At 42.0% G+C, this 27,353-nt stretch overlaps 1 protein-coding gene across 5 annotated transcripts; it reads right to left on the bottom strand.

Moving 5' to 3' along the window:
* Nucleotides 1-42: 42 nt before the first annotated feature.
* LOC112556980 (guanine nucleotide-binding protein G(s) subunit alpha-like) lies at nucleotides 43-20,717 on the bottom strand. 5 transcript variants are annotated; one of them, XM_025226510.1, is made up of 13 exons: nucleotides 20,575-20,717; nucleotides 19,587-19,975; nucleotides 13,437-13,816; nucleotides 12,253-12,325; nucleotides 11,480-11,534; nucleotides 10,813-10,926; nucleotides 5,423-5,520; nucleotides 5,045-5,099; nucleotides 4,657-4,742; nucleotides 4,307-4,486; nucleotides 3,463-3,605; nucleotides 3,065-3,201; nucleotides 43-978 (listed from the first exon to the last, which is right to left on the bottom strand). In XM_025226510.1, exons 3-13 carry the CDS (start codon nucleotides 13,609-13,611, stop codon nucleotides 793-795), a joined length of 1,302 nt encoding a protein of 433 aa, XP_025082295.1. In that variant the 5' UTR covers nucleotides 13,612-13,816; nucleotides 19,587-19,975; nucleotides 20,575-20,717; the 3' UTR covers nucleotides 43-792. The 5 variants fall into 5 exon arrangements, with proteins under 5 accessions (XP_025082295.1, XP_025082294.1, XP_025082297.1 ...); XM_025226509.1 differs by having other exon boundaries at nucleotides 13,437-13,802; XM_025226512.1 differs by lacking the exons at nucleotides 19,587-19,975; nucleotides 20,575-20,717 and adding an exon at nucleotides 18,154-18,422 and having other exon boundaries at nucleotides 13,437-13,802.
* Nucleotides 20,718-27,353: the final 6,636 nt, after the last annotated feature.

The following is a 27,353-nucleotide window of genomic DNA, read 5'->3' as shown; positions in this document are numbered from 1 at the left end:
AGAAGAACTACAAACGGAGAATTTTACCAAACGGCTGGAAAATGTACAGGCGGACTTTAATTATGCTGCATGACAGTGAAAACAATGAACCTTCTAAACATCATTTAGGAAGTTAATAGGACAGCCGGGTGATTAGAACACGGACATTGCCAGATCGATCCTGGGATGGCGCATCATGTTTCCACCAGCTGATCTAGATGTTGAATGAGAGTGGGTACTGGTTTCTATAGAAATTGCAAAAGATTCAATCTTTGTTTGGAGTATAAATACATCTTTTTAGTATTTCAATAACAAGTCTTTTATTCTGTAAGAAAACACAAACATCACATCTTTTTGTTGTTGTGCCTTCTGTGTGTGGAAGTCACAGTTCGCTGCCTTCTTGACGATGCAGCAACGGCGTCCATTGATAAAGTCTGTCAAAGACCGGCAGAGGCTGAATATCTGTCATTGCACGTGAACTGTTTGTCGGTGAGCTTGTGGCAGCCACGCGACCAATACAAGTATCACACACCTTAGTTCAAGACTCATTCCCATAAACATGGACACCGAATAGTATAAACACATCGACAAATGCGAACGTGGGACAGCGACCTTACAAACAACCTCGGAATTTTAACGAATTCAGTTAATCCTTTTTATGTCTTGAGACACGCTGACCGACAAACACTTTCTCTGTTCCCAGTCTTTGATATGAAGGATCAAGTATTGGATCTCATCGTTGGCTTTGTATTCAGATTATGCCAGTCGTGTCCAGATGAAGTTCTCCGTGGATCTTGTCATTCAAGACGACATTCAGATGATTCCAAATCGTTCCAGATGTTTCCGGATAATCAGAGTTCGGCAGCCTTCTAGAACTTTGGTCACATTATTAGTGTCCACTGCGCATGTGTAGAAATACTCGCACGAATGGTGCTGGTGCCAGTCCTTATCATGCGGGGTCAACATTTTCTTCATGGTTATCTCCCCTCGTACGATTTTCTGCACAAAGAAATTTGTTTTAATGAGTAATATAGAGCAGATTTTACTGATACTTGATAGAAGTCTTATACGACAACTGGATCACAGAATGAATGGACAAGAATACAAATTTCTAATTTTATGTAGAATTTTTGGTTTGAAAGTAGAAAAGATAAATTTCTTGGTAAGTCTTGAAAACATAAGTTTCTAAGAACTGTTGCAAAGTCAGATTATTTCTGCTAAAAGCACACGCACGAGTTTGAACAGGTATGGTTGCCTTCAACACAGGAGAGTTCCACGTGGCAGCGAACACGTAGGCGAACTCACCAAGACCGGAAGTTGGGCGGCTAGCCGAGCCTCCACGTGTTTTATCAATTTACAGTTGGAGGGCTGTGCAAACGTTTACTCTTTTTAAGCTCCCATCGATTTCTTTTGGGTAGAAAACACCTGTCCCTTGTCAAGCAAGGTATTTTAGGCAAGATGAATGAGTGGAGATTACGCTGTGGCCAACTGAACGTTTGTGCAATCACAACAGAAAGAACAATTGGGAGTTTCCTATCTCGCGAAAAAGATCATGTGGGGAGAATATCCGAAAGTATTCTTAATGCTAAGCTTTGAAACAGAACCGACAACTGTTACTGTGCTTCAATGGTTTGGCAAACAAGGCAAACCTGTACCTGCAATACCCTGGACATGGGTGGTGGGGATTATCGCTGCAGGAAAGAATTTGAATTTTAACGACAAATACTCCGCAAATAAACTTGATGTTTGGTCAGAAAACCTTTTTTAGGTTTAGATTATAGTTTTTAGCGCCGGGGGGTTCTTATTTTGAGAATAAAAATAATAAAAATAAAGCTCGACCTTCGTCCTGCCGGCCCCCAACCGCTGAACCAACAGACCAAATATTGAAGAATCAACATTTAGTCACAACACTTCTCGTAACTCTTGTACAAAGAAATGTGTATACAGCAAGCTATTGCCATGCTTAATGAACCGTAACTCCTGCAAGCTTCCTGGGCAGACTGGCCCTCTGTCGGAGGGGAGACAATGCCAGTAAAGGGTTGAGGTCTTCTCTATGGCTCGTTGTGGTCATAAAACATTTGCTGCTGTTATTACACAATTCCGAGCTGCTTTCCTTGGCAACAGCGCTGAACTATTTTGGACGACGGTTATTGACTGGTTCAGGTTTCCTGTCCGAGGTATAGATTTTTGGCCTGATAACATCACTACAGAGAGAGAGAAGAGGGGGTGAGGAGATAGAAAGTCTAGACCAGAAGCACACGCGTACAAACACACAGATAAAGATTAACGTATTTCAAATAGGGAAAGAAAGATGGTGAGGAAGATTTCATGTTGACATTTAAAACTGTAAAAGACGGGCATAGGCACGTGACTTCAGTTTCGATTGGCTTGTCATTCCAAACTTCTTTCTTTAAGTAAAACGTTTCTCGGGTTCAACAGTAAAGTCGTAATATCCGCATAAGGAAGCAGGAATTTCCGCTAGAGCAGAAGAAAATGTTCTGAAAAAAAGCACTGGCAGTAGAAGAAATTTCAGAAATGCCTGGTATTCGCCTTCAGAAAACAAACAGACACACAAGATTCCAATCAAAATATATTATGATACCATATAATCAATAGTAAGCAGAAACACAACCTTGCACCTTTCGTTGCTGTCAGTCAGTCAGTCTGTCAGTCTGCCTGCCTGCCTGTTTGCTAGCCTGCCTGCCTTCTAGCCTGCCTTTTAGCCTGTCTGCTAGCCTGCCTGCCTTCTAGCTTGTCTGCTAGCTTGTCTGCTAGCCTGCCTGCCTGCCTGTTTGTTCTTCTATTTGTCTGGTTACCTGGCTGTGAGTCGCATGTCCCTTCTACAGTCCCCTTCATCTACCTCTATTATCGACTATGACACTCCAACCATCCTCATCGATCTTTGGTGTCCCCCAGCTTGTGTGCTCGTGACGTAGCGCACAGTCAGATCGATTCTTGCCGAGCAGTGGCGAGGTCTGGCAACCACCCGAAGACAAACAAGTGGCCATCTGGCGGCCGCTGCTGACCACTACCCGCCTCCTCCTTCCACCCTCAACTCTTCCCCCATCACTCTCTGGGCGCTCACCATAAATAGATGTTTGATGTACACGGCTGTTTTCGTCACTTCCGGGTCGATGTCCGTGCGAGACGAAGAGCGCCCTCTGCGTCTGGGTGCGTCACTTCCGCCTGGAAACGCCTCCATGAATTCTGATTTTTCTCCATCTGCAAGAATTTTATTTTGTTTTGTTATTATTGATATTAGTTATTTTGTTTATACTGATTTATTGGTGCTCTGTCTGTCCCCATATACAACACATGAACATCACAACGCGATCTTATAAAACAATAACATTAAATATGCTTAGTCATCAGTTTAGCCTTAAAATAAATAGTGATAGAATAAGCATGGTTTTAGCGAATAATACACACATGTGCATTATACAAATATCAATATGTGTTGTACATTGTATATGAGGTACTGACTGGTCGGCATGAAGGATTCGTAGTCAGGAAGCGTGACAGGGCTGTTTGCAATGAAGTCCCGGATGGAGCGACCCCTTGTGAGCTTTTCTGCCAGGATGTCGATCTTGTTGAGGAAGAGAAGCACCGACACCATGCGAAGAAACCTGCACGTGCACACAACCACATACATTGTCTTTCCCTTCCTGCACAGGGGAGGACTGACCCCATGATAAACCCCATGACCCCTCAGCTCGAATGCACGACAAATGACACGTTCTACAATCCCTGTGAATGGAGCCGAAAATGAAAGAATACAATAACGAAGTCTGTCAAACAGGTCTATAAGCCCTGGTTATCAATTATCCACATATCTGCTGTCATCCCATTCTTTCTCTTCCTTCTTTTACAGCGTCCGTCCATTCTTTTTCTTTCTTTCTGTTTGTCTGTTTAGTGAGTCAAAGCTTCGAAAACAGACTATTGTGACCAACTCGTCACGACTATACAAAGGTTTTCTGGATTTTGATAGGGTCCTGCCGCCATAGTGGTGGCCGGGTTACCCAGAATACATGGGACAAGCATGACTGAATGTGTTCATGGTTGTTTATTGTAAACATACCTTAATCGTTGCTACCTATAATCACTAATGTGTTAATGGTTACTTGTTATAATCATGCTGCTACATAAAGTTATTACAAATGAAAGTGAGGAGTGTCAATTTATCACAGAGAAGCTCGCTGCTCAGCTCGTTGCAAACTACCAAGATGGCCTCTCATGCTGTCTCAGCTACAGGCACATTCGTTCTGTCTCTGCAGGCAAACATTACACAAACTATTTTATGTATACAAAGTCTGGAGGAGCAGCAAACCTGTTGTTCCAGACTTGTTCAAAAATCTCGAGTGTTTCCAGAAGTCGGTTCTTACTGGGGTCCTCCCTCAGTGTCTGGTCGAAGCCGCTGCTGTCGGCCAGGTACAGGATGGCCACCACGCTGTCGAACACCTGGATCCACTTCTTGCGCTCCCCTCGCTGTCCACCCACGTCATACACACTGGACAGAGCACGAGACACGGTGAGTTGTGTCTGTCAGATGATGACACAGAAGTGTGTGTGTGTCTGTGTGTGTGTACGTGTACGTGTGTGTCTGTCCAATCATGAGATTTCGAAAGACTTGTGAGGTTGTCAGGGACAACCGATGGTCGACTGGAGACCAGCTCTCACCTGAATCTGACGTGCTGGCCGGCGTCAGGAACGTCAAACTCTATGTGCTGGATGGACGTTGTGATGACACGACATCTCAAAATATCCTGTGACAACGAAGGAAAGAAAACTCTTTTATTTTTCCATCATCATCATCTTCATCATCATCCATCAATCATCATCCATCATCATCATCATCATCACCATCATCATCAGTCATCGTCGTCGACTGTTTCAATCCCTAACCTTTCTTTACAGCCCATTCTGTCCTTTTCTGATTTTTTCGGTCGAATTTTAAGAAAGTGTTCTTGCTGTCCATTAACAAATGTAAATAAAAAGTTTTCACGTGAAAACACTGCCTGTGCTACAATCCTCATTCATACTGTAATATATACCAACAAAATGTTACCTGGTCAGAAGGTATGTACCCTGGTAGCCGTATTTCAGGAACTTTATCGAGGAAACTAGAAGGAAAAGGAACAGAACATCAGCTTGGACTAAAGAAACATGAATATGTCAAGGCTGACTTATCAAAATAAAAACAAATCAGAACTCCCCAAACTAACCATCTGCACATCTTACAGTAGAGGACAAGTTTTACTGGAAGCTTTTGAACTGATTACTTATTGGTTGATCTAGATATAGCGACCACACTGTGAATAGAAGGGGTAAAATTATGTTGGTTAAATTAAATGCAGGCTGATATTCAAAACTTAAAAAAATCACACATTAAAGACAAAGATAAAAAATTCACAATGAATAAACAAAATTAAAAAACTAGTCTTACTACTTGGCGCTGTCCATGAGCTGAAATTCGTACGACCTGTCATGGCATTCTTGGACACCTCTGTCCGCCCAAAGCCTCTGCACGTGGTCCCAGAATTCCTTTAAAAATTAAAGAAAAGAAACCAATTAGATCGGAGTTATTGAATGTTTTAAGTCGATATTCGCTTTATATATATACAGAGAGATATATAATGTATATTTTTAAAGCAAATGAGTGAGAGAGATAGTCTATGTGTGCGTGCTGGAATGAGTGACAGTCCACCTCTTTGCGACCTAAGGACACTGGCCTCACAGACTAGAGACCAGAAGGGAGGCAGGACACTTCAAGCTGATATGAACTTGGCTCCCACGCGGAAAACAAGAGACTCGTGAACTTTCTGTACTCAAACGGTTGAGTACGATAAGCAGTTCACTCGACGCCGCCTCGAGATGTTCTCTAGTTTCGCCCTGACCTTTTCGACCTTTCTGGGAAATGCATTCGTACGAGTTTTACGAAGCTTGATTTGTAATGGAAATACAATAATATGGCTTGAGCCTGGAAAGGCAGACCATGTGTGAGCGAGGGAGAGAGAGAGAGGGAAAAACAAGAGAGAGAGAGACTGCAGGAAAGGCAGAGTGGAAAACGGACAGAAGTCAAAGACGCGGAAGAACTAATGAGTGAGAGGGGATTGTTCCCGAAGTCTTAAATGAAATCGATCTACCCGGTTTCAGTTTCAGTGGGAGGCTTTACCCTCATCACAGGAAACTTTTATGAAAAGAAAAACAGAAACCATTCTCATGACATTCGTGAACTGTACATATATATATATCAGTGGAGAAGAACACCACAGAGGTGACTACGAAGTATAGGAAAATCTGAAAGCCTCTGGGGACAAGCAGATGTAAACTTCGAAGGTAACTACTAATACAAGTCGAAGGCAAAGCTGACACCTTGGGGTGTAAACCTCAGAAATCCGCAGGTGTGACAGTCCTTCAGTAGGAGGTCATCGTGGGTCAGGGTCTTGAGACTGTTGCACTATTTTCTTACCTCCTCTCATTAGCCAAACTTCTTTTCCATTGACTTGCATCTATTCTAAAATGTTTACAGCTCATGCGGACTATAAAAAAATCAGGAAAGTGGTTAAGTGGGGGAACATCATTCTTTGATCAAGGTCTTTCGTGGAGAGCTGCTACCCGATAGCAAAGTCAGGGTAACCCAACGGGGAGAGCGAGCACTTCGGTGTGTCTGTCGAGTGGTGGATGAGGACGGGCTTGAATGTTAACACCGAGTTAGTGCTGATAACATCCCATGTTTAACAGCAAAGTAACATTTTCCGATGTGTATGGAGGCTCGGGAAGGAGGTTGGATGGGTTGGGGGCAATGTTACAATTCTGAGTACATCTGGTTCAAGGGTAGCGAGGGACAAACCAACGTGATCTACAAAGCTACCCAGACTGGTGTTAATACATCCTGTTCCTCTAATTCTCAACCACTGAAGGGAAAATGTTACAGAAACAATTTGAGATCCCTGTTGTTTTTGTTTTTGTCTCTGTGAACCATCAATACCCGAAAACTGTTTACAGCGCATGCGCAGACAACAAGTAGGCTGCTTCATATTAATATTTCCGAAGGTGATTTTTAACATTTGAAACAGCTCGGCTTAAAAAAAAAAAATAGTCGCATTCTATCTTTTTGTGCCTGTTGACCAAGAAAGTACAAACAGTAAAACCTTTAAGCCGCCACAACAAGACAAACCTTTTCAACTTTAACCTTTTATGGAAGATATACGTCCTCTTTGGTATTAGTGTTGTCTTGGAAAGGATTAACAATTATATTTCCTATTAAAAACGACATTTGGCCAATAATACAATGCATACGGAAAGACTGATGACCGGGCAAGAGTTTCTTCATCGACTGGTCAATTTGTTTGATAGTAAAGTGGTTTCAACACGGTTTGCCATCGGAAAAGATTGTTGACAGAGGAACAAAACAAAGTGCCGGGAGAAAATTTCAAAAGCCAGCACTGAAAATTTAGGACTGACCTATCTACATCCTGAATCGAAATCAACACAGAACCTTGTGATTTTACTGTAGTAGTGAGTAGCAGTAGAGAAAACTGTAGTAATCTATCACGTGACCGAACCATAATTACTTCGTTAATTAAGAGCAGTGTTTCATACAAGACAGGTGACTTTATCAAAAACGCAGACATGTTTATTAAAAGGGAAGCTATATTACTGACAGCTATATTAAAGAGGCAGACATTATGGATTATCCAGGCAGCCATGAGCAATGAGCGAACAGTTATTTACTCCACTGTCCACGTGACCAGCACATCACCCTGATCCTAAAAGAAAACAGAAAAACCCTCTCCGTCCTCCCCTATTCGAAACAAATGTTTGTTTGATCCCAGATGGCTTTTGATGATCAAAAGGAAGCTGTTTACTTTCACTAAAACGACCCCTGGCGGGCTGACGCACTCGGAGAGATCAATGAATGCCGAGGCTTAAGCCACCTTCACACGGTCCGACTTGGTTCATTGAAAGCGGTAGTCTAAAGGTTTCATGTTTTGAAGATGTTTTGTTTGAAATACAAAGCGCTGACCAACTTCTTCTCGAAGCATGTGTGCGAAACAATCTGCGTCCAGAGACTATTTGCTTTCAATTTCTGCAAACATTAAATAAATCTGTATCAGATGTTCTGGAAAGTTCCTTGCTACACCTTTCGTCTGACTTTTAACATGAGTCATGTGAGTTTGGCTGTAGCCATGTCATGGCAGTAGTGAAAGGATGCTTAATGCTGAGTATCTGTGTGCGAAGGTTTTTGAATTCCTTTGAATTCTTTGTTCAATATCACGCTGGTATTTTCTCGGAGACTTTATGGCTCGCACAGAAAATTGCTTCATCGTGAAGGTTAGAACTGCTTGGTATCATCACTAGTCAGCTGGTGTCATCGACATTAACCTTTACTCACACACTCTTAGCTACCATGCACGCCCAGCGGGGTGTCGGTGACAGCACAGTGCAGAAAGGTGGCGGCTAAGAGCTTTTGAACTCTGCACCGGATAGCCATGGCAACCCCCCTTGGTGATAATGGCAACACCCGAAGCTAAATTACTAGCAGGGAAGATCAAAACCCGATTTATCAACAGACCTGGGTAATTTTTCAGGTCGACAGCTTACTTTCAGGGTCATGGAGGAAAAAATGACACAGTTACCGCCATGCACTAGTTTGTGGCTCTGCACCTGCTAATGTCCAGGTAAAGTACAGGAAACACAAGCCATTTGTTTGAAAGGAAAACAGAGAAAACTCTTACAAGGTCTCACACACACACGACACCCACCCACCTACCTACCCACCACTCACATTATATATATATGCGCGGCATGCACACAAAACCAATTATACCATAAAATAGAAGAAAATTTTTTTAAAAACATTTTATAATTTTATAAAAAAACAAGCATTAAATAACTCAGAATTGTGTATTAATGTAGACATAAACAAGGCCTTCAACCACGACAATGTTAGTAATGCACTTGTTCAGCTTTTTACGAGGCTCGAATCCTTTCCTGTATACTTGTTTAGCCAGGCAACCTTGTTACCAGAGCCTGAGTCATAACAACCTGCTCAAGCTGATTTATTTCACCTCTTTAATCACTTTGGGGTAGCTACCCCACAGAGCTGGTCTGCACCCAAACATAAACACTAAATTTAAGCTCGCAAGATTTATAATGTCTGAGATTTCTGAGAGTTGTGTTCCTTCGCCATCCTAGCTCGATGGGTCAGCTCTCTGTTTGTTATGTTGGTCTGAGTTATGTTTTGATTTTCCTGCCCAGTGTCTGTTGGGATCTTAACTATCGTCGTGGATCCTTGCCTGTGGTCTTTGTTTTTTCTTTTTTTGCTTTGCCCTTTCCCGTTGACTTCTCTAACGGTCATGTCTTCTGGCTCGTGTCAAAGCCACCAGCAGATGAACCTAAACATGTTCATGCACTGTGGTCATTTCTCTTCTTATTGGCGATGATGGATCCAGGTATCTTATCGAGACAGACTGTCCTGAGTATTAATTAATCTTTTCTTGCAGTTGAAAAATGGACTTAAAATTGTAGATGTAAACTACACTAATAAACATCTTGAGTTGAGAGAACAGTGACATCTGGCTAATAGAAATTCTAGTTTTTCTCTGTACACAGACCAGTCCCTAAGATCTGTGTCTTCGTGCTGTAATGTGATGCTTGCTGTTTGATGTATTTATGTCTGCATCTGTGCAAGAGAAAATGAGATTATTTTGTGCACAGCACCTACAGCTGTGGAATGATAGGCTATAAATATCATCGTCTATTTTTGTGTTTGATTCTGTAACACGTGCCGAGAGGCCTTTGATGGTCAGATAAGGTTCTCCATAAATAACTATTATTATTATTGTTATCTGGGACAAGGCTGTCGTCATTCCGTTAGCGGGGGACCACCCCCAACCCAGCTCGTCTCCCGGTGGCGGGGAGGAGATTGGCCCCCAGACATGGCGGTTAGCTGCCAACTAAGCCTGCTTCTTCCTGGACGACTAAACAGTCGCCAACCAACTGGAGATGTTTCCCAGGACGGGGCAGGGTAGATGGCAGCAGTGTTATCCCCAGTCAAAAAAATACCCCATGTGTCCAATGACAGGTCCACTACGTGATAAAGAGCGAGCTCTGGCCCGAGGCGGGATTCCAGCAAACTATTCCCCACACAGAACCAAACTGGACGGCTCAAAAGATCAAAAACAAAACAGACTGTAAAAAATCAGGTAGATAAAACTGTCCTGAAAAAGTCCGGACCCAGAATGCTCTACCTGATCCGTCCCTGCGGTAAGAGACCAAAAGCTCTCTGGGCACAACAAACAAACAAACAAACAAACGCACACGCACACACACAAACACAAACAAAAAAATCCAACGCCCCCAGAGAGAACACACCCACATGTCCATGCTGGAGGACAAATACCCCAAAGAAGTTTGGATACAGGACTACCCAGAAGGACCAGATTGGTGAAGACACACAGCAGCACTGCCAGCAGCCCTTCACTGCTCAAAATACAAAGCGGAGGTCGAAGCCGTCATCAACCCAGCAAGCATACTCATAAACAAAGCAGATGAAGACCCAAGTTGTCAACCTAAGTGATACATTTTCTGTGATACAAACAGTCGAAAGCTAGAAACATACAAAATGTTAAATGCCTGAAAGTCTTCAACTGTCACACTTCAGTGGAGTCCACCACACTGTGACAGTGAATATTTATCATAAACCAATTACGAACGAACGAAAACGAAAGAACGAAAGAAAGAAAGAAAGAAATCCAGTTCCATATTGAAGAATGTATACAAAACAGTTAGACACATAAAGATGTGTTGACTGACACAAAGGGAGCTCACCTCGGTGACGTCAGGCTCGGGGTCTCCTGCAGTGGAGAGAATAAAGTCGTAGCTCTGTCGGTTTTCTTCCTTCTCCAGCGACATTTGAAACTGATGCATGGCCACCACGATGGACTGAAAGAAACCAGACAGCAGTGCACCAGGTAAGTCTCCAGACTGACTCACAAACAACCAGGGGCCAGGTGCACAGTCACACAAGCTGCATGCTAGTGACAGGTGTACAGTCACACAAGCTGCATGCTAGTGACCAGGTGTACAGTCACACAAGCTGCATGCTAGTGACCAGGTGTACAGTCACACAAGCTGCATGCTAGTGACCAGGTGTGCACAGTCACACAAGCTGCATGCTTGAATAGCTCAGGTGAACTACTCAACAATATTATTTTAGTAACTGCTAGGTGATGGAGGTTGTGCACCTGGCCCTGACATTACTGACACTGATAGCTAGATTATTTATCATTGACTGACTCGATGATCGACGGCTGTTCGAATATATGAATGGTTTGAGACAGTAAACAAACTGCTAAGCTATCTAAACTCATCAAAATGCCCAACACTAATTGTTATTAACAAAGGGATTGGAAGCCTTACAAACAGAAAGAAAGGAAGGAAGAAGGAAAGAAGGATATGGAATGATTTTTCTCTACTACTAGTTTTATGCTCTTACCAGTATGGATTCTCGAATATTTCTGATGATATCGCCTATTTTCGTAATTCTTTCTCTGAAATAAAATGAACAAACAGGTCACCATCAGTTCGGGAAAACGTGAATGAACGAAAGTTTGTTTGTGAACACTGTGTACAGTAGAGTGGTACTAGCAGCAGATCATATTCAACAACAGGACAGCAATGACCACAACCAAATGAAATAAAATAAATAAAAGAAAAAATGTTGTTCACTAGTAAAACAAATTGTGAAAGAAAGTTAAATGGTGAGGTGGGTCACCTGACATATACTGGAGGTAAGTGATAAATACTATTTCTGAATCATGTCTGTCTTGCTTTTCCCTTTAACTTCAGTTCATGTTTTCGGCTCTGATTTAATACAGTATTTGAAAATATTTCCTTTTCGTTTATGTGGCTAACTACAAACTGAATGAAGAAAGTAAACTGTCCTGAAGAGCTCTGTGCCAATTTGTTGTTCAACATATTGAATCCCGAAGATTTCTCGTATTTTGTGAATGTATTACTACCACCAGAGCAAACACAACACCTGCCTGTCACTCGACTCCCACTCGAAAAGATATCAGAGGGTTGAATCATTCACTAACTGGCGGTGAATGTATCAGGTCCACCAGCTGTCCCAAGAGATTTTAGTCAACGTAAATATTGATGTTGTTGATGCTCCAGAGGCCATGACCTGGACCTTGTGGATGCAGCAAAAACAAACAAGTCGACTTGGAAGAAAAACAAGTTACAAGTTGACAGAAATTTTCTCACCCGTTAGTAAAACCGTTGATGTGGATGATTCTCATTTGCTTGGTGATGGTGCTCTTGCCTGACTCTCCTGTACCTGAGGAAGGAAATAGACACTGAGGTGGTCAATGAAATTAATTTCTATTTCGATGAAAAGAAGAAAAGTTATAGAGGTGCATAGTGCGAGAGAAACAGAATCGTCAGCTATCGCCACCTGACTGAACCTAAATCATCAAATGCAATAAAAAGAAAATTTATAAGAGTTTAAAGCACAGAACATGGCAGTCAAGACAGTTCTTTATCAGCGACAGTAAATTGTCCCAAAGTTCTAGACATAAACAAAAACAGCACAACAGTTTAATTAGTGTCTGCAAGCAACAACACTTAGGATGACAGTTTGAACGCCGGTAATTCGTCAACTGCCTCCTTAAACATTTTCCCATTAAATATTTGGTAGGATTCCAGATTCCTGCTTTGGTTTCAAATCGGTTTTGGTATGGGTGGATGTGTTTTCTCTTTCTCTCCTTTTAAAGCTCGATATCTTTCATTATAATATTTTCTTTTGACTTGGCAGTCATCTTGATATGCTGCAGTCAATAAAAAAACGAAGAAATAAACGAATATATCTATCAATTGATGATATGTATATGTGTACACCCGCATTAACCTGTATTCTATTTGTGAGCACGCCCTGTTATTATGAAAGTATATAGACCGCACCTACTGTGTAGCCAATGATTGCCAGGGAGGAGTGAACCCGTTCCAGGCACACAGTCACATTAAATGTTCACTTGGCCCTCTAACCAGCATATTCAGTGTTCACTGGGTGTCGCACTATCGTTCTCTTGTACACAAGAGCTATTTATAGCCGGCTAGTCGAAACGCTTGATGTTCTTATTGATAGGAAGGTTTGGGCAAACACTGGGTGGGTACCCGTGGAGAAAAATGGCTCAACAGTTTGACAGACAGATCAATCAAGACTAATTAATCGATCCTGAAACAGACGATGACTGGGTGTGTCGTTGTGTGTGTGTGCGTTCGCGTGTGTTACAATACTGAATATTAGTCGTTATGAAATCATTACATATTTTGTATTGTTATTTCCCAGCGGGTAGAAGATTAATTGCACAGACACACAGCAGACACACAGACAGACACACACACAGACACACACAGACACACACACAGGGGAGGACAAGCGGACTGACCGAGGAGCAAGAGCTTGAGGCGCTTGAGATCCTCCTTGTGGTATTTGTGTAAAAGTTTGGACAGCTGCTTGTCGCGAAGCCGCGCCTGCTTGGCCGCTTCTGGGTTGTCATAGTAACGGCTGGCGCCCCCTGCGTCGACGCAGCTGCCGAAACACGCCATCACTTGTTCATGCATTGGCGAGCCTGGCTGAGGTCCCCTGACGAGGAGAGGTCAAAGGGTTAAACGATGTCCGCTGGGGAGGAGCGAGGAGGGAGGAGAGCGGGCGATGTCGAGAGGAGACGGTGTCGTCTGTCGATGACAGTCACTCCACAGATGAACGTGTTGCCCGTATGCTGTCAGTTATCTCGTCTGCTCAGTTATCGATTCTGAAAGAGATGACCTGTTGAAGATGGAGAAACAGTCCCTAAAAGACTGAAAATTGACCATAAGGACGTCTAAAAATATTAAAGTGTATTGTGTTTTAAGTGCTAAAACTAGCTTTTAAAAGGGAATAGGTTTATTATCTGTTTAAAAATATTGACAATAATATTCTTAATCTTACTAATGTTTGGGACATGGACAATGAATTAAATATAATGTATATATATATAACAAAATAAAAACAAAAAAGCGATCAACACACTTCAAAGTACCGGCCTATATGTAGCAAGCACACAGAAGTCTATAATGAAATACAATAAACTATAAAGGCACTTGAATACAGGAGATGGTAAGAGATTCATACAAAGCTCGTTGTCAAACATTTTCTACGGACATTGCCTGATAAGGTTCTTAGCTTTTTTTCAAAAAAAAAAAAAAAAAAAAAACAACTAGCTGACGTTTTTCCCCTAACATCCGGTTCCGGTCATGTGTCCATGTACGTTTTTTAAAAAAAAATCATTGTTAGATATTTTGCACTTTATAGTCAATAAAAGTACGGTTTTAAAGTCTACTACTACTACTAATAAGAATAAGAAGAATAAGAATTATTATAGAATTTGTTAATCACCCACTTTTGCAAGACCAGTTCAACATTAACATATACAAACATTCATCAGGAAAGCGCAGACACTCCTTGTCCCCCAACACCCACAAATTCATTCCACAGACACAGACAGATATACATAACATAAGACATTTACATCAGAATATACCTACAAGAATGTGTACCAAAAAACTAATCCCTAGGAAGCGCAGGATGATCAGGGCTATGCAACAGAAAAAAAGAGAATTTCGGAGAAGCTTTAAAAGAAAAAAGAGAAAAGAGGGTTCCTTGGTATTGAGGAGTAATGTGTAATAACTAAATCACATTGTACACAATGTAAACAGTTGCGCTGCTTTTTGAATGACTTCCATCAATACCATAAATTCCATCATTTCCAAATTATTAAATACGAGAACTGCTTGCACATTTACAAAACTATTTTCACAGCTTATGACAAAAATTCTGAGTTTTTTTTAAAAGGCCGAAGAAATGTTTTGAAAAGCTTTTCTTTCGAAGCAGCAGCAATTTATTGGCGTGGATCATTGTGGTCAGGACATCTCAGAGAAGGATGACACGTTTGAACATCTTTACGTTAAAGTCCAAGTAACAAAAAAAAAGTCCACAGTTTTTTTAAATAGTTTAACGAAAATTACTGTTACAAGTTCGTTACAAAAAGGTGTTTAAAACTTTTGAATAACTTTTTCGGAAATGATCAATTTACCACTATTTGCCACACGGTCCAGCCAATACGAAAGCTTCAAACAAACACGTGTTAGTGAGTTGTTGACACAACAATGATGTTGTGTTTTTTTTTAACATGTCCAGTATTGAGGCTTTGATCTACTAACATTTAAAAGCCATTTTTTTTTCATCGAGTGTGGGCTGCCTTTCACACAGGGAACAGCGGTCTTCGCCCAGAGTTCAAAAGTGAGACACTGATAACTGAACTAGTCATTCGAAAATGTTTTTCGTGCTTGGGTATGGCTTTAAATGGGTGAGAGAGGTACACCTGATATAACCACTCAGCTAGAGTGCCTACTCTGGAGATGATGTTTGACAGTGTCTGCCCCTTAAAATAGAAACACTCCTCCATCCTTGAACTATCAGTAGTGAGTAGTCGTCCCCCACTGAACTATCTGTACTGAGTACTCAGTTTTCCCTCTTTTTCTCTCTCCCCTCTGTCATTGTTGGTTGTTTTTGTCCACCTTTCTACACATCCGTCTATTCATGTCCATCCGTGTGTGTCTGTCTCCATAAATTATACGTGTTATCATTATGTACTAGCAACAAGTTCGAAAGGTGATAAATGCAAAAATTAGATAACAAATAACAGTGGTAACCCAACAGGTCGGCAGTCCAGATGTGATAATACAGATATAAATAGATACTATAGGTGTGACAATGAACAGTGATAACCATACATGAATATGAGTAACAGATGTAACCACATTGAAATGATAAAGTAACTTTTTCTTGCATGAGTGGCCCATGAAAACACAGAACATGTAGACAGAAAAATAAGATACACCTTCTAAAAGATTCTGAATCGGATTTTCTAGTTTATGCGAACTTAGAAATAAACCTAGAACAAAAGGTAGGTAAAATATTTACCATCTGAACGTAATGATCCTGTGGGAAATGCAAATGTTCCTCGGAAGACAAACCAAAAATCACAGTAGTCAACAAAACACCTGTAGTCAACAAAGCACCTGTCCTCAAGAAAGCAGTGTGGAGCACAAGCATCCCCCTGTCCCAACAGTCCCTCCACTGTCTCAGTTTTCAATCATTTCTCGCGAACTTCAACAGGAAGCGATAACAACTCAACAGCTCTCCCATCCTTGTTTTTTTTTTAAACACAAGTCACTGCCACCTATGGGTTTTTTTCTAGACAAAACTCTTCAGATCGAAACCGATCAATCCATGAAGAGTCAGTTCAGTCCACCTTTGAAGAACACGCGTTCACAAACAACAACAACAACAATCCAGTCGTCAAGCCAACAGCAAGCAAGTCTCTAGCACAGACGACGAGGCTCGTGATGAGGCTCAAGCACGGTTTCAAGGCAAATGATTATCAGTTGCAAAGATTGCGAGTGCAGACCCAACGGTGGCCACCTGAGTGAAGGTGGGTGGTTCCACTCCCGCCCCTCCCCCAGCCATGGCTGCGCGTGTACAGGGGGTCCGTGCAGCGGGCGTGCAGGCGGTAGTCGCAGTCGCTGACAGACGACAGCCAGGTATCATGCTGTGCCTGTCGGTGGTGTCAGGGTCCCAGGGGCGTTTATCGCGAGAGTATTGTGTATACCTACCCTAATCTGATATCGTCATGCGGAATGAAGGGACTTGGAAGGAGAAGATGAAGATGAAGATCGTTCAGAGGAAAGGGTTGAAAGTGAGGTTGCTTGCTGGCGTATCTTGCGTGGCGAGTGTATTGAATTTGCAAGATTACAAAATAACATTTCACAACCGCAGTCGTTGTATTGCATGATAAGGGCTGATGATGTCGGGTCAAACCTTACAGGTGAGTAACACCATCACGTGATGTATCGCGCAGGCTCCTTCAGAGACTGACAAGAGGTTCATAGCATTCCTTAGTCTGATACCAAGAAAAAGATTGATGAGGCAGCAGCAGAAAAAGATGATGATGATGATGATGATGATGATGATGATGATGATGATGATGATGATGATGATGATGATAATGAAGGACAACCATATATTACCAAAATGGCAAATGTTCAGAAGGTTACAAGACAACCTAACCCTCATCATTTCTGCAAACATCATTCCTCAGAGCCACAGGCAGAAAGGTTCATCTACCAGCAGAAGTAATGCCAGACCTCACGTGGTTCAATTCCAGACATGGCGAGCAAGAACTGTGATGTTTATTTTTTCAAAAGATGATTTCACTCAGCTTCTGTCGAGGGAGTGTTCCCATTCCGTTTTCTCCTCCTTTCACCGAACTTTAATTTAATTGTTGTTACGCAGACGGTGACAGCAGCTTTGAATTTTTTTTAGTCTATGTGATCAGCTTAATTGTTTGTGTGTGCGTATTTGTGTTGTATGTCTGTGTATTTGTATGTGTATCTGTTTATGTGTTTATGTGTGAGACAGTCCTGTTTAGTGGCCAACAGTGAAACATAACAAAAGTACTGTAAGGTGAATGCATAATTATGGCTGGGGGAACACGGCACCTGTTATCAAGGAATCGATCTACAGGTAAGAGGATCACGTGCAAAGGACGTTTGGGTGTGCGCGCCCCCTCCCCACCTGCCCCCCTCCCTGTACAGGATCCAGGTGTGAAGGTGCGCTGTTCCCTCCCTGTTTGCTCCTAATTTTATGGTCGATGTGTCAGCTGATAAGAAATGAGGGAGGCTGGGCAGCGCAACATGTGGCTGTATGGCGACTTGTGTTACTGAGTGCAGGTTAGTCAGTGCGAACTCAGAGAGGAAATAAGGAGACATAAATATTGTTGTCAGCGTGAGTTTGTGAAGGGATGAACGTGTGTCTACCCTGGTAAGTGTATGTGTGGGTAAGTGTAAGTGTTCACACGTGAGATTGTTATTTCAAAAAACAGTTTTTAAAGAATGCAAGCGTAAGATGTTTATGTTCGTGTACATGTGATTCTTATCCAGATGAGAGAGAGAGAGAAAGGGAAAGGAAGACGGGCAGAAGGGAAAAAAATCTCGACAGAAAAATACCTATAAATCGTTATCAGCTTATTTGACTTTTTTGATTACACAACCGACTGTTAATACCTGGCTATCGCAGGAAACGAGCTGCTGCCTCACGCTGCGAGACTTCCTGAAGCAAATGTCTGACGGCAGGTTCGACCTCCGGCGCTGGCGTCACCTGCAGGTGTGAGGACCGACAACTCCGCCTGCACACCTTCCGTGCACCCACCTGTCGCACCTGCTGCCCGCAGTTCCTGGACAACGCTTGATTGTTTACCCTGTAAGAAATCCTCCCTCCAGTCTCCATCACCCCACCCCAACCCTACCCTAGCCACCCTCACGAGGTTGTTTTCGTGGAACGTGTCTGACAGTCATGAAGGCCAATCCTTCCTCTTCATCCGGGTTCTGGAGAGGCACGACCGACAACCTACAAGATACTTTGATTAACGAGCGGCCACGCGTACATATACAATGATTCTATTTTTAGAACATTTTTTGTGAGTACAACACCTTCATCGGGGGAAAAACCCTTTTGGTTTCTGAAGAAGCAGCTTCAGGTGTGAATCACCAGCGCGAGTTTCTAATGAAGTCAGGTAAAGCAGATGCTAATGAAATAATAAAGAACTCTTCCTACCTGACTTCAGCTATTAAAAGTGAAGTCAAATATATGCTTGATACCCCAATATAATCGAAAAAATTCAATAAAAACATCACACACACACACACACACACAGAGTGTTAAAGACTGAGCATGGCGTTAACAACAGTAGAGAGAAGTAGTCCGCGCAAGGATACACACCTACTGCGTTCACATCTACACTGGGGATGGGGAAATTTTGCATGAAAAACCAAGTAATATTCACATAAACTTGGGATAAATATTAGGAGAGTTTTAGGAACAGCTGTGAGTCATGCAAACATCTTGCTTGTCGACAGGTGAGAAGGTGTGTCTGGCAGTCCGTGTGTTGGATGTACACAGGCGTTGTTGTCAATATATCATATTGAGATTCATATTGATACTGGCGAGATTAATATCACAAACATACTGATATCAAACCATGCTTGAATAACATGATGTATATCCAGATATCTGTGTCCTACGGGGACTGATTGCCAAGTCTTGTAGTGTAGGCCATGTTGTATATTTGTCTATTGGCTGTCATGGGAGTGTAGGTCAAGTGTTTGTTTATTTGAAATGTGGAATATCGGGCTGTACAAGTCTGTTAATGATTGAGGTGTAAGCTAGAGAGTTTTGACCTGGAAAGACAGCTTTACAGATATAGTTTTAACAGTAAAATTTATTCTTTAAAATATTTATTGTTAATTTTTTGTGACTAACAACCACCAGAGAAATGATGGTAAGAGCAAGATGACCTGTGTCAAAGGAAGCAGTTATGGCAGCAAGTAGTCAACAAGATAATTTTTTTTTAAAAATGGACGAGTGTGAACCGGTGATGGAGGCCATTCGTTTGTTTTGCACGGAGATATTAGCTCATGAAAAAATTGGATAATGTTACCTTGACTGGAAGTGTGGTCAATGGCTTTTGATACTCCTCCATCATCGGAAGTCAGTTGCAGGGAAGAAAAGAAGAAGAAAAGAAAGTCTAATGGCGTAGGCACGATTGTCACATTGTCCGGTGATGACTGTCGGCGGTGGGAAGGACAACTCCAGTAACCTGCTGAGCCTGAGTTGTGGGGACTTCCTGCCTCTGACAGACATCATCGAGCATCTGGTCCATGGTACATGTCAGTCGGTAATCCTCGACAGATGTAATGATGGCAGTGCCACGCCCTGACCTCCAGGGTCTGCAGTGTTGTAGGGGTCAGTCGTCACACACGATGTCAGATCAGCATTCACCCACGTGACCAGTCAATACGTCTTAGTCACAAAGGTCACAGGCTGACCCTGGAAACAAAATGGCAGAGGTGCAGGGTGCGGAATATTCACATCCGTTGAGAAAGGGTAGAGCGCATATGGTGATATGTGTTGGGAGTGTGTTTTGGGGGTAGGGAATGGGGTGGAATATGTCTTTCCAGGGTAAAAAAATACAAAAGACAGATTTTTTAACCCACGTAACTTATGTTCCGATAGTAAGCAGAAGAAACTTTAGTTCTTCTTTAATTAAAAAAAGACCTCATACACTTCGTTCTGGGAAAGTATATAATAGCACAGTATCATCTCAACATTTATATTCTACGTACGCAGCAAAGGTGATGAAATTGTGACTGAGCTCGCATCATCATCATCATCATCATCATCATCATCATCATCATCATCATCGTCGTCATCGTCGTCGTCGTCGTCGTCGTCGTCGTCGTCGTCGTCAATATCAGCCCAAGAAGAGGCTTAACATCAATAGCAGTGAGAAGCATGAAAAGAATGGACAAGCATCAGAAGTACATCAGCTGCGAAGCTATGCAAGCAAAACGCGAGTATCGACCTCTGAGAGGCGCTGTGCTCAATACTCTGAAGGATTATTTTCTTTACCAAGCAGGAATACGAACCACTGATGAACGAGGTGACACTTTATCACAGTAATTGTTTGTACAGACATGGCGACATTTTAACTGTGAATACCGTCCAGCCATGCTGTTGACTTTCTACCAGTCTGACAGTCTACCATCGCTCGAGTACAGCAAGGTTAGTCAAGAGTCACGTGATCACAACGGCGCTTTCATGAGAGTGAGATAGGGGGAGATAGTAGGGCCATGACATTCCCTCAAGCCACATTCAGGGTAGAGACCCTCGAGATGGAGTGGTCTATACTTAGCGCCAGCGGCTATTTTAAGGCGGGTACAGTGCACTCCGGGTACCTCTGCCCAATATTGCAGCTGAGTGAGTTTATCGCGATGATAAAGGCAGCTCCTGAAGATTAATGTTTTGTTACAAGCAGCAGTTAAAACAGTCCGTTATTGTTTGTGTGTGTGTGTGTGTGTCAGTCTCTCACTCTGTCTTTACGAGTAACAGTTCTTGGTCTTCTCAACCGGCGGAAGTCAAAGGTCATGCAGCTCAATAACCGGGACAACTAGTAGGTCGTGCTTCATACGGACCTTGAAACTACAAGAAGAGTTAGATATTTGTCTGTGTTTGTTCAAACATGTACCTTGTGAGGGGAAGCGGAGAGCCAAGGGATTAGAGCTACCCGGTTCGAGACTCGTGAGGCACAGTGAACTTTCCCCAGTCCATCCATTTGTCGGGAATGGATACCTGACTCCTTAGATGGTTGGTGTAAGGTAAAGAGGAAATAAGGATCACTCTCACAAAAGGCTGGCCCCGAGAAAAGTGATTCTCTAATACCTCTGAAAAAAAAAAAAACAAGAAGAAGGTTAGGGGACGACAATATTTTCTCTATCTCTCTCTCACACACACAACCTGAACTGTTCGTGGAAGTGAGTAGAATGGGATGAACGCAGCTGATGACACATAGACATTTCTTGAACGGCGATAAACAAATCCTGAAAGTCAGTCAGATAAAATGTCAAAAGAGTCTATAACCGCTTGGATTACTCTGTGGAATGGGAATGTCCATTTCCTAAAAAAAAGTGGCGGCACATCAGCAAATTAAAACGAAAGTGGTGTAATAAACTGGGGTGGATGAAGTGTACCCGGAACAAGACTGCTGAACTCGCTGAATGTTGACATCAGGCCGAGAGACCTCCCCCCAGCCAACGACTCCTCCCCACGGTGAGTGAACTGAATGACCCAAAACCTCGTTCCGGGAGAAGTTGTCTTCAGAAGACTCGTAATGGCGATGGAGGTCGAATGTTACGAAGCACGAGGTGTGTTGAGATGTGTTAAGGGGATTTTGTTGACGGGGGAACATGGGGAAGTGACATAATCACTTGTCTAGCAGGATGTGGGATTACAACAGAGAGTGTGGTGAGCATTAACAATTTCTTTATTTTAAAACCAAGGACATGGACACAATTCGTCTTGAAGGTACGTGTGATGGTTTTAAAGGTAAAAATACCTGCGCAGGTGTTACAAAGGCCCCTACCTGCCCTAAAGTTGGGTCTTATATTGTATAGGGGGACATATGCCTCTCTCTGGACATGACACCTGCTGACAGGACTAGTTGTCGGAGGATTTTCTGAGGTTCTTATGTTTAAAACCCTATTCCACACCCTTTTTCCTACCGTGCAACTTAAACACAAAAAATTTATTTAAAATTTAAAATATATTTAATTGTAATTGTATGCCTGCTGTCTCACTTTGTCACTGTCAGATATAAGATATGACACTGTATCAAGATCTGTTGCATCTGTAGGAAAAACTGACAGGCGAAGATTAAAAAAAAATTAAAAACAATTAATTTATACCAGATTTTTTTTTAGACCACATCCGGAAAAACCTGTTGTTTCTTATCGGTCGTTACTAATGATTAATGTCGTATATCCAACACATTTGTCCCATCTGTAGTCAGCAAGATACTTGTCCACCTCAGCATCTTTAATCTCCCAGACATTAATATTTGTTTTGCCTCATGTCCCATGCCACTGTACAACTATCATTCTAGAAACATCCAGCTTGTAAAAAGCACAGTTGTGCACAGTAATCTTCTCGTGTATTGACTTCGATGAAAAAGTTCTTGAGGTTTCTCTTTCTATGGCGCCATCTGGCTCTTATACCTGAATGGACATTCTGGATAATGCTTAATTTTTACGAGTAACAACACTATACTGAATTTGTATTTGTAATACTGCTTGTTTGGCTTCACCACCTTTGAAACCTAGTTCTTCCACCTCCCCTACATCTTGCGCTAAATGCCTGAAGACTGATAAGAAAATGTCAGATTTATATTCAGTGACAGAAAACACTTATTTTACAAGGCTTTGCCACTCATAGCTGTTAGTGCCATAAATAAACACTGCTAGTACAGTAGATGGTTGAATTTGTACATGTCCATGTCTGTGGGAAAGATTCGTTCTTCTCCCACAGACATGGATCCTACACAAGATGTTATCGTCAGAACCATCGAAACTTTTTTGCACTGTGCGGTAACAGAAGGTAAGCGTCGTTATTCACACGCGGCAGATGACTATGCACATAATCATGTAAATATTATTATACAGGCAGGGGGAAGTCAGAACTACAAACACAAACAAAGCTGACCTGTCTTCTCCATGTATACACCTGATTGGCGCCGCTCACTTCCTCTACAGTCCACTCACCTGGCGGGAACGGGTACCTGACTCACCTTCTCATTGTTCGATCATTTTGGAAAGTAGGAATTCTCTCCCGCTGATTCATCACCGGTACATGCGCTTCATTTTGTACTTGCGCTTTCGAGATTCGATATTTTCTGTGCAAGTTGTAGCAAAAGAAACTCGTTCTCCAGCCGTAGGCATAGGGTGTCACGTGCTGCTTAGTCACCAGATGATTTCAACCGGTGAATTCAAACTGCTGAATCGTGTTTATCTAATTATTCGACAGCCATGTTTCTCCTGACGATTTTCATGTTTCAGCCACTTATCAGGCAAAGGAGTCTTTTGAACATCACTGGAGGTCTTTAAATGCTACATACTGATGATTATTATTTTCGAGCGAAATGATAGTTTACTTACAAACGTGTCTAAAACACAGGACTGATTGAAGCCGGTCGCCATCTTGCGTTGTCGAGTGACGACACTGAGCACGTGACTGTCAGTCTCCTGAGCTGTGGGTCGTCAACAAGCTGGCATCTAGGATTTGGAGATGGCTCAATGATGAAAGGAACACAGATGAACAAGTAGAGCGAACAGGAAATACTGGCTTGACAGAGGATGATGTTGCGATGTAGAGACTGAACGTTTACATATGGCGGTTGTGGTATCCTAGGCAAATGACTATTAATAGATAGTCTAGACGGAGGACCTTGACCCTGTCTGGGGAGAAAGACGCAGGAGGCGGGAAGCCGATGGATGAGGAGCCAGAGACGAGATTGTATAAAGCAAAGATGTCGAGCAGACCATCACACTGATATGTGTGTGTAAATAAATATATGGATATATGTTCAATCTGAGTGCAGCACTGAGCGAGCGCGAAGAGAAGATATAACAGCAATCACCGTGAAAGACATCGTCGGTCCAATGGTGTGACAAAAATAGGACGCCATTGTGAAACTCAATAAACGCTCGGCGGGACTTCCGTTGAGAGCGATTGTACTGGGAGGACATTTTGTAATCAGCAGCAGAGAGCATCTGTCAATGGATGCTGGCTGAGGTCAAAGTTGTTTCCTCCCACTTACCTTGTATACCAACAGGTGTCGCAGTTACCACGAAGAGCAATAACCCTTCTGATTCTCTGACAATGCTTTATTGCAGTCGGTTCTCCATGTAGTCCCTCTTTCACAACGAGGATGTGAACACTTTTGATAAAGGGAACTTCGATGTCAACATTGAGAATTTACAGCTCAAGAGCTCCTTTTTCTTCTTTAAAAAGCTGGGTTTTCTCTAACCCCATTTGAAGTGAGGGCAAGTCCTTTCCCTGGGGTAAGGTGCAACTCAATGGCAAGCGCCTTGTTTGAAGTTATAAAGTAGTGTCTAGACTCCGTAGATGTTTTTACCCCTGGAGCAGTAGTTATAAAGGGGTAGTAAAGAGTCCCAGAATAATAAAAAAAGTAGTGTCCACTGTGTCCAGATATCGTTTTTTAGCTTTGGAAGTAAGACGTTTCTACCCTTGGAGGGAAGGGCTTTACTCTCGCTTCATTTCTACGGCCCCAGATGTTTTGAAGTCTTGAAGACCTATCTCTGTATTCAGTTCCTGGGCAATCTGACTAATGTCAGCCATTATTCAATCCATTTTCTACCCATTTTTGACATGGAAAAAATATCTACCCATTTCACTCTTTTTACTGGAAGCATGTTTAGAAAGCAAACACGTGATGAGTATTTTTAACTGTATCCCAAGAGGTCATATTTAGATATTCAACATATTGGTCTCTGAGAGAAGCAAGATTTTTTTTTTTTTTTTGGCAGAAACTAATTTTTCTTCTAGTTCCACTGCATAATCCAACAGAATCACGAACGCCATTTCCTACTTTCCTTTGGTTATACAAGTCGGCTACCGCCCTCTTTGTTATAATTTTTTTTTTTGGCCAGAGCCAGGGATCGTAGGTGAGTCTACCTTCACAGGACAATATTACATCCACATCGGTGTGTAAGCCATTAAGAATATTAGCATTATGCTCTATCGCAACTTCGTAAACTAAGGACAAGCACTGACATGCACGCACCTAAGTATAAAGATATATATATATACCTTTAATATGAGTAATCTTGATGTGTAATAAAGACTATCGATATTAATATAAATGATATTTAATGCAATCTTTAAATATAATATTTCAAAATTCATACAGAAATAAATTATATTATTTTTAAACCGGGTTATTTAGTGAATTAATAACTGTGAAGTTGTAACATTTTAAAAGAGTGCAAGACAGGACAAAAGGAAGGAGGGTGAATTTATTTGTTTGCCCTCCATCAACATAAGTTTCATTTCAACATTTCAGTTTTGCGGCCCACACGATGGTTTGAACTTACTCTGTGTGCAGCTAGAATTTCATCTTATTTCAATTCAGAGAACTTTTCCCTGTAACTTTCTTTTACCGAAATTTTTCCCAAATTCTGCATCTGCGCCGACTTTCGGTGAAGTTGAATTCTTAAGTTGTTACTTATATTTTTCCACTTTCTCTGGAACCTTCTACTCCAGGCTTTCCTGGACGCAAGAGACGTCAGGTCACGTGTTCATCGTGGCCATGTGTCTGCAGGTTATTTTTATTTATTTGGATCCCCTCCCACTTCTGTGTGGCTTGCATGATGAGGACATTGATTTGCACACACGAGTGCATGAGGACACGTGCCGATGCCCACACTTGATGTAAGTGCATCACGTGGTGAGGATTGGCTGATGTGAACACGTGTAGCTAGGGTCTGTAAGCGGATTCCATCCTATTAGGAGCACAGAGGCTCAGGTGGGTTTTCTCTTTATTGGTTCCCAGTAAGTAGCCAGAAGCTTCTGGAGCTCAGTTATTAACTGTCATTGCATGCAGAAAACATACATCGGTGTACAGTTATAGTTCTGTTATGATTGTGTGCTATATAAATCACAAGTTTCGCAGCATCAGCAGCAGCAGCAGCAACAACAGCAACTCCACGCTCCTAATTCAAATGAGAGTACGAAGAGCTGTTTGACTATAAAAGGGTAGAAACTTTTTTTATCTTACCTAGCTTGGTCTACACCGTTGGTTCCTCGTAAATAAAAACAACAGCGACTGAAGCAAACACACTCTCCCAGCAGGACAGACGAAAACTGCACTTGTCCTACCTGTGGCCAGGTGCATTCCCTTCGTGAGAAGCTAGCTTACCTTGAAGTGAACTATTTTAGAAGCATTTCAGCTGACATTAGCATCCGGTTAGCATGGCTGTGACCCGACCCACGGTGTTTGGCGGCAGTTACAGTTTACGAACTTGCGTCACAGCAACAAAAAGAAGGTTTGCATAAACAGTTTACACCTACAAACCTCTCCCGAGCTTTCCCTCACATCCCTGTGTTTATCTCTTCTGGCCCTTCCTCGTTCTCCAGCAGACGATCCCGCTTCCTTCCTCCTGATTCTCTGGCAAAAATTTTAAAAATGCTGTGTTTACGAGAAAATTGTACGATGAAACTACTTCCGTACCGATGCATCTGTACACCCACTGGCACTCGGTTCTTGCTGTGATCATCAACAGGTGTCAAAACACACCTGTGTCCAGTCTTCGCACAAGCGTAGTACAGTGCGTACCTGCTCACATGGAATTCTTTTTCATAATTCTTTGTGCGTGTAAGGTAAAGAGAAATACATGTAAGAATATAGAATGTCATTTTATAGTTTAGTGTTTTACTTGGAGTTAATGAGAAATGATTTTATACTTCTTGAAAATAAACACAAACGTCGACAAATCAAAAAAAATGTTCCTCATATTAACGCAATTGATTGTTGTATGAAATAAATATAACTGATTTTAGCACAAATGTTTCTAGCAAACTACACTATATTATGAAGGAGACATATAAAACGACATCCTGGCTTTCTCATTGTCTCTCTTCCCTCCCCCCATCTCTCCCTCTCTTTTACTGCCTTTCTGTCATTCTCCAACATTTTTTTCATTCTTACACCAATGTTTCTGCAAAATAACTTCACAGAACTGTAACTGAACTATAAATAGGACTTAATTATTTCGACTAGCATTTTTTTTTTTTTTTTTTTTTTTTTTTTTTTTTGAAGCCCGTAAAATGGGAGACAATTTGCAAAAAGTACGTC

The sequence above is a fragment of the Pomacea canaliculata genome, linkage group LG2, assembly GCF_003073045.1.
Source record: "Pomacea canaliculata isolate SZHN2017 linkage group LG2, ASM307304v1, whole genome shotgun sequence".
Lineage (NCBI taxonomy): Eukaryota > Metazoa > Mollusca > Gastropoda > Architaenioglossa > Ampullariidae > Pomacea > Pomacea canaliculata.
Note: the sequence above shows the minus strand (reverse complement) of the source record. Positions and strands in the feature narration are given on the sequence as shown.

What these genes read in the sequence shown, in the direction of transcription:
- LOC112556980 (XM_025226510.1), bottom strand. Translation starts at nt 13,611, where the DNA reads ATGCATGAACAAGTGATGGCGTGTTTCGGCAGCTGCGTCGACGCAGGG. An exon ending in ATATTCGAGAATCCATACTG is followed by an intron (nt 10,927 to 11,479) that starts GTAAGAGCATAA and finishes GGTTTCTTTCAG; the next exon opens with TCCATCGTGGTGGCCATGCA. An exon ending in GGTACATACCTTCTGACCAG is followed by an intron (nt 4,743 to 5,044) that starts GTAACATTTTGT and finishes TCGTTGTCACAG; the next exon opens with GATATTTTGAGATGTCGTGT.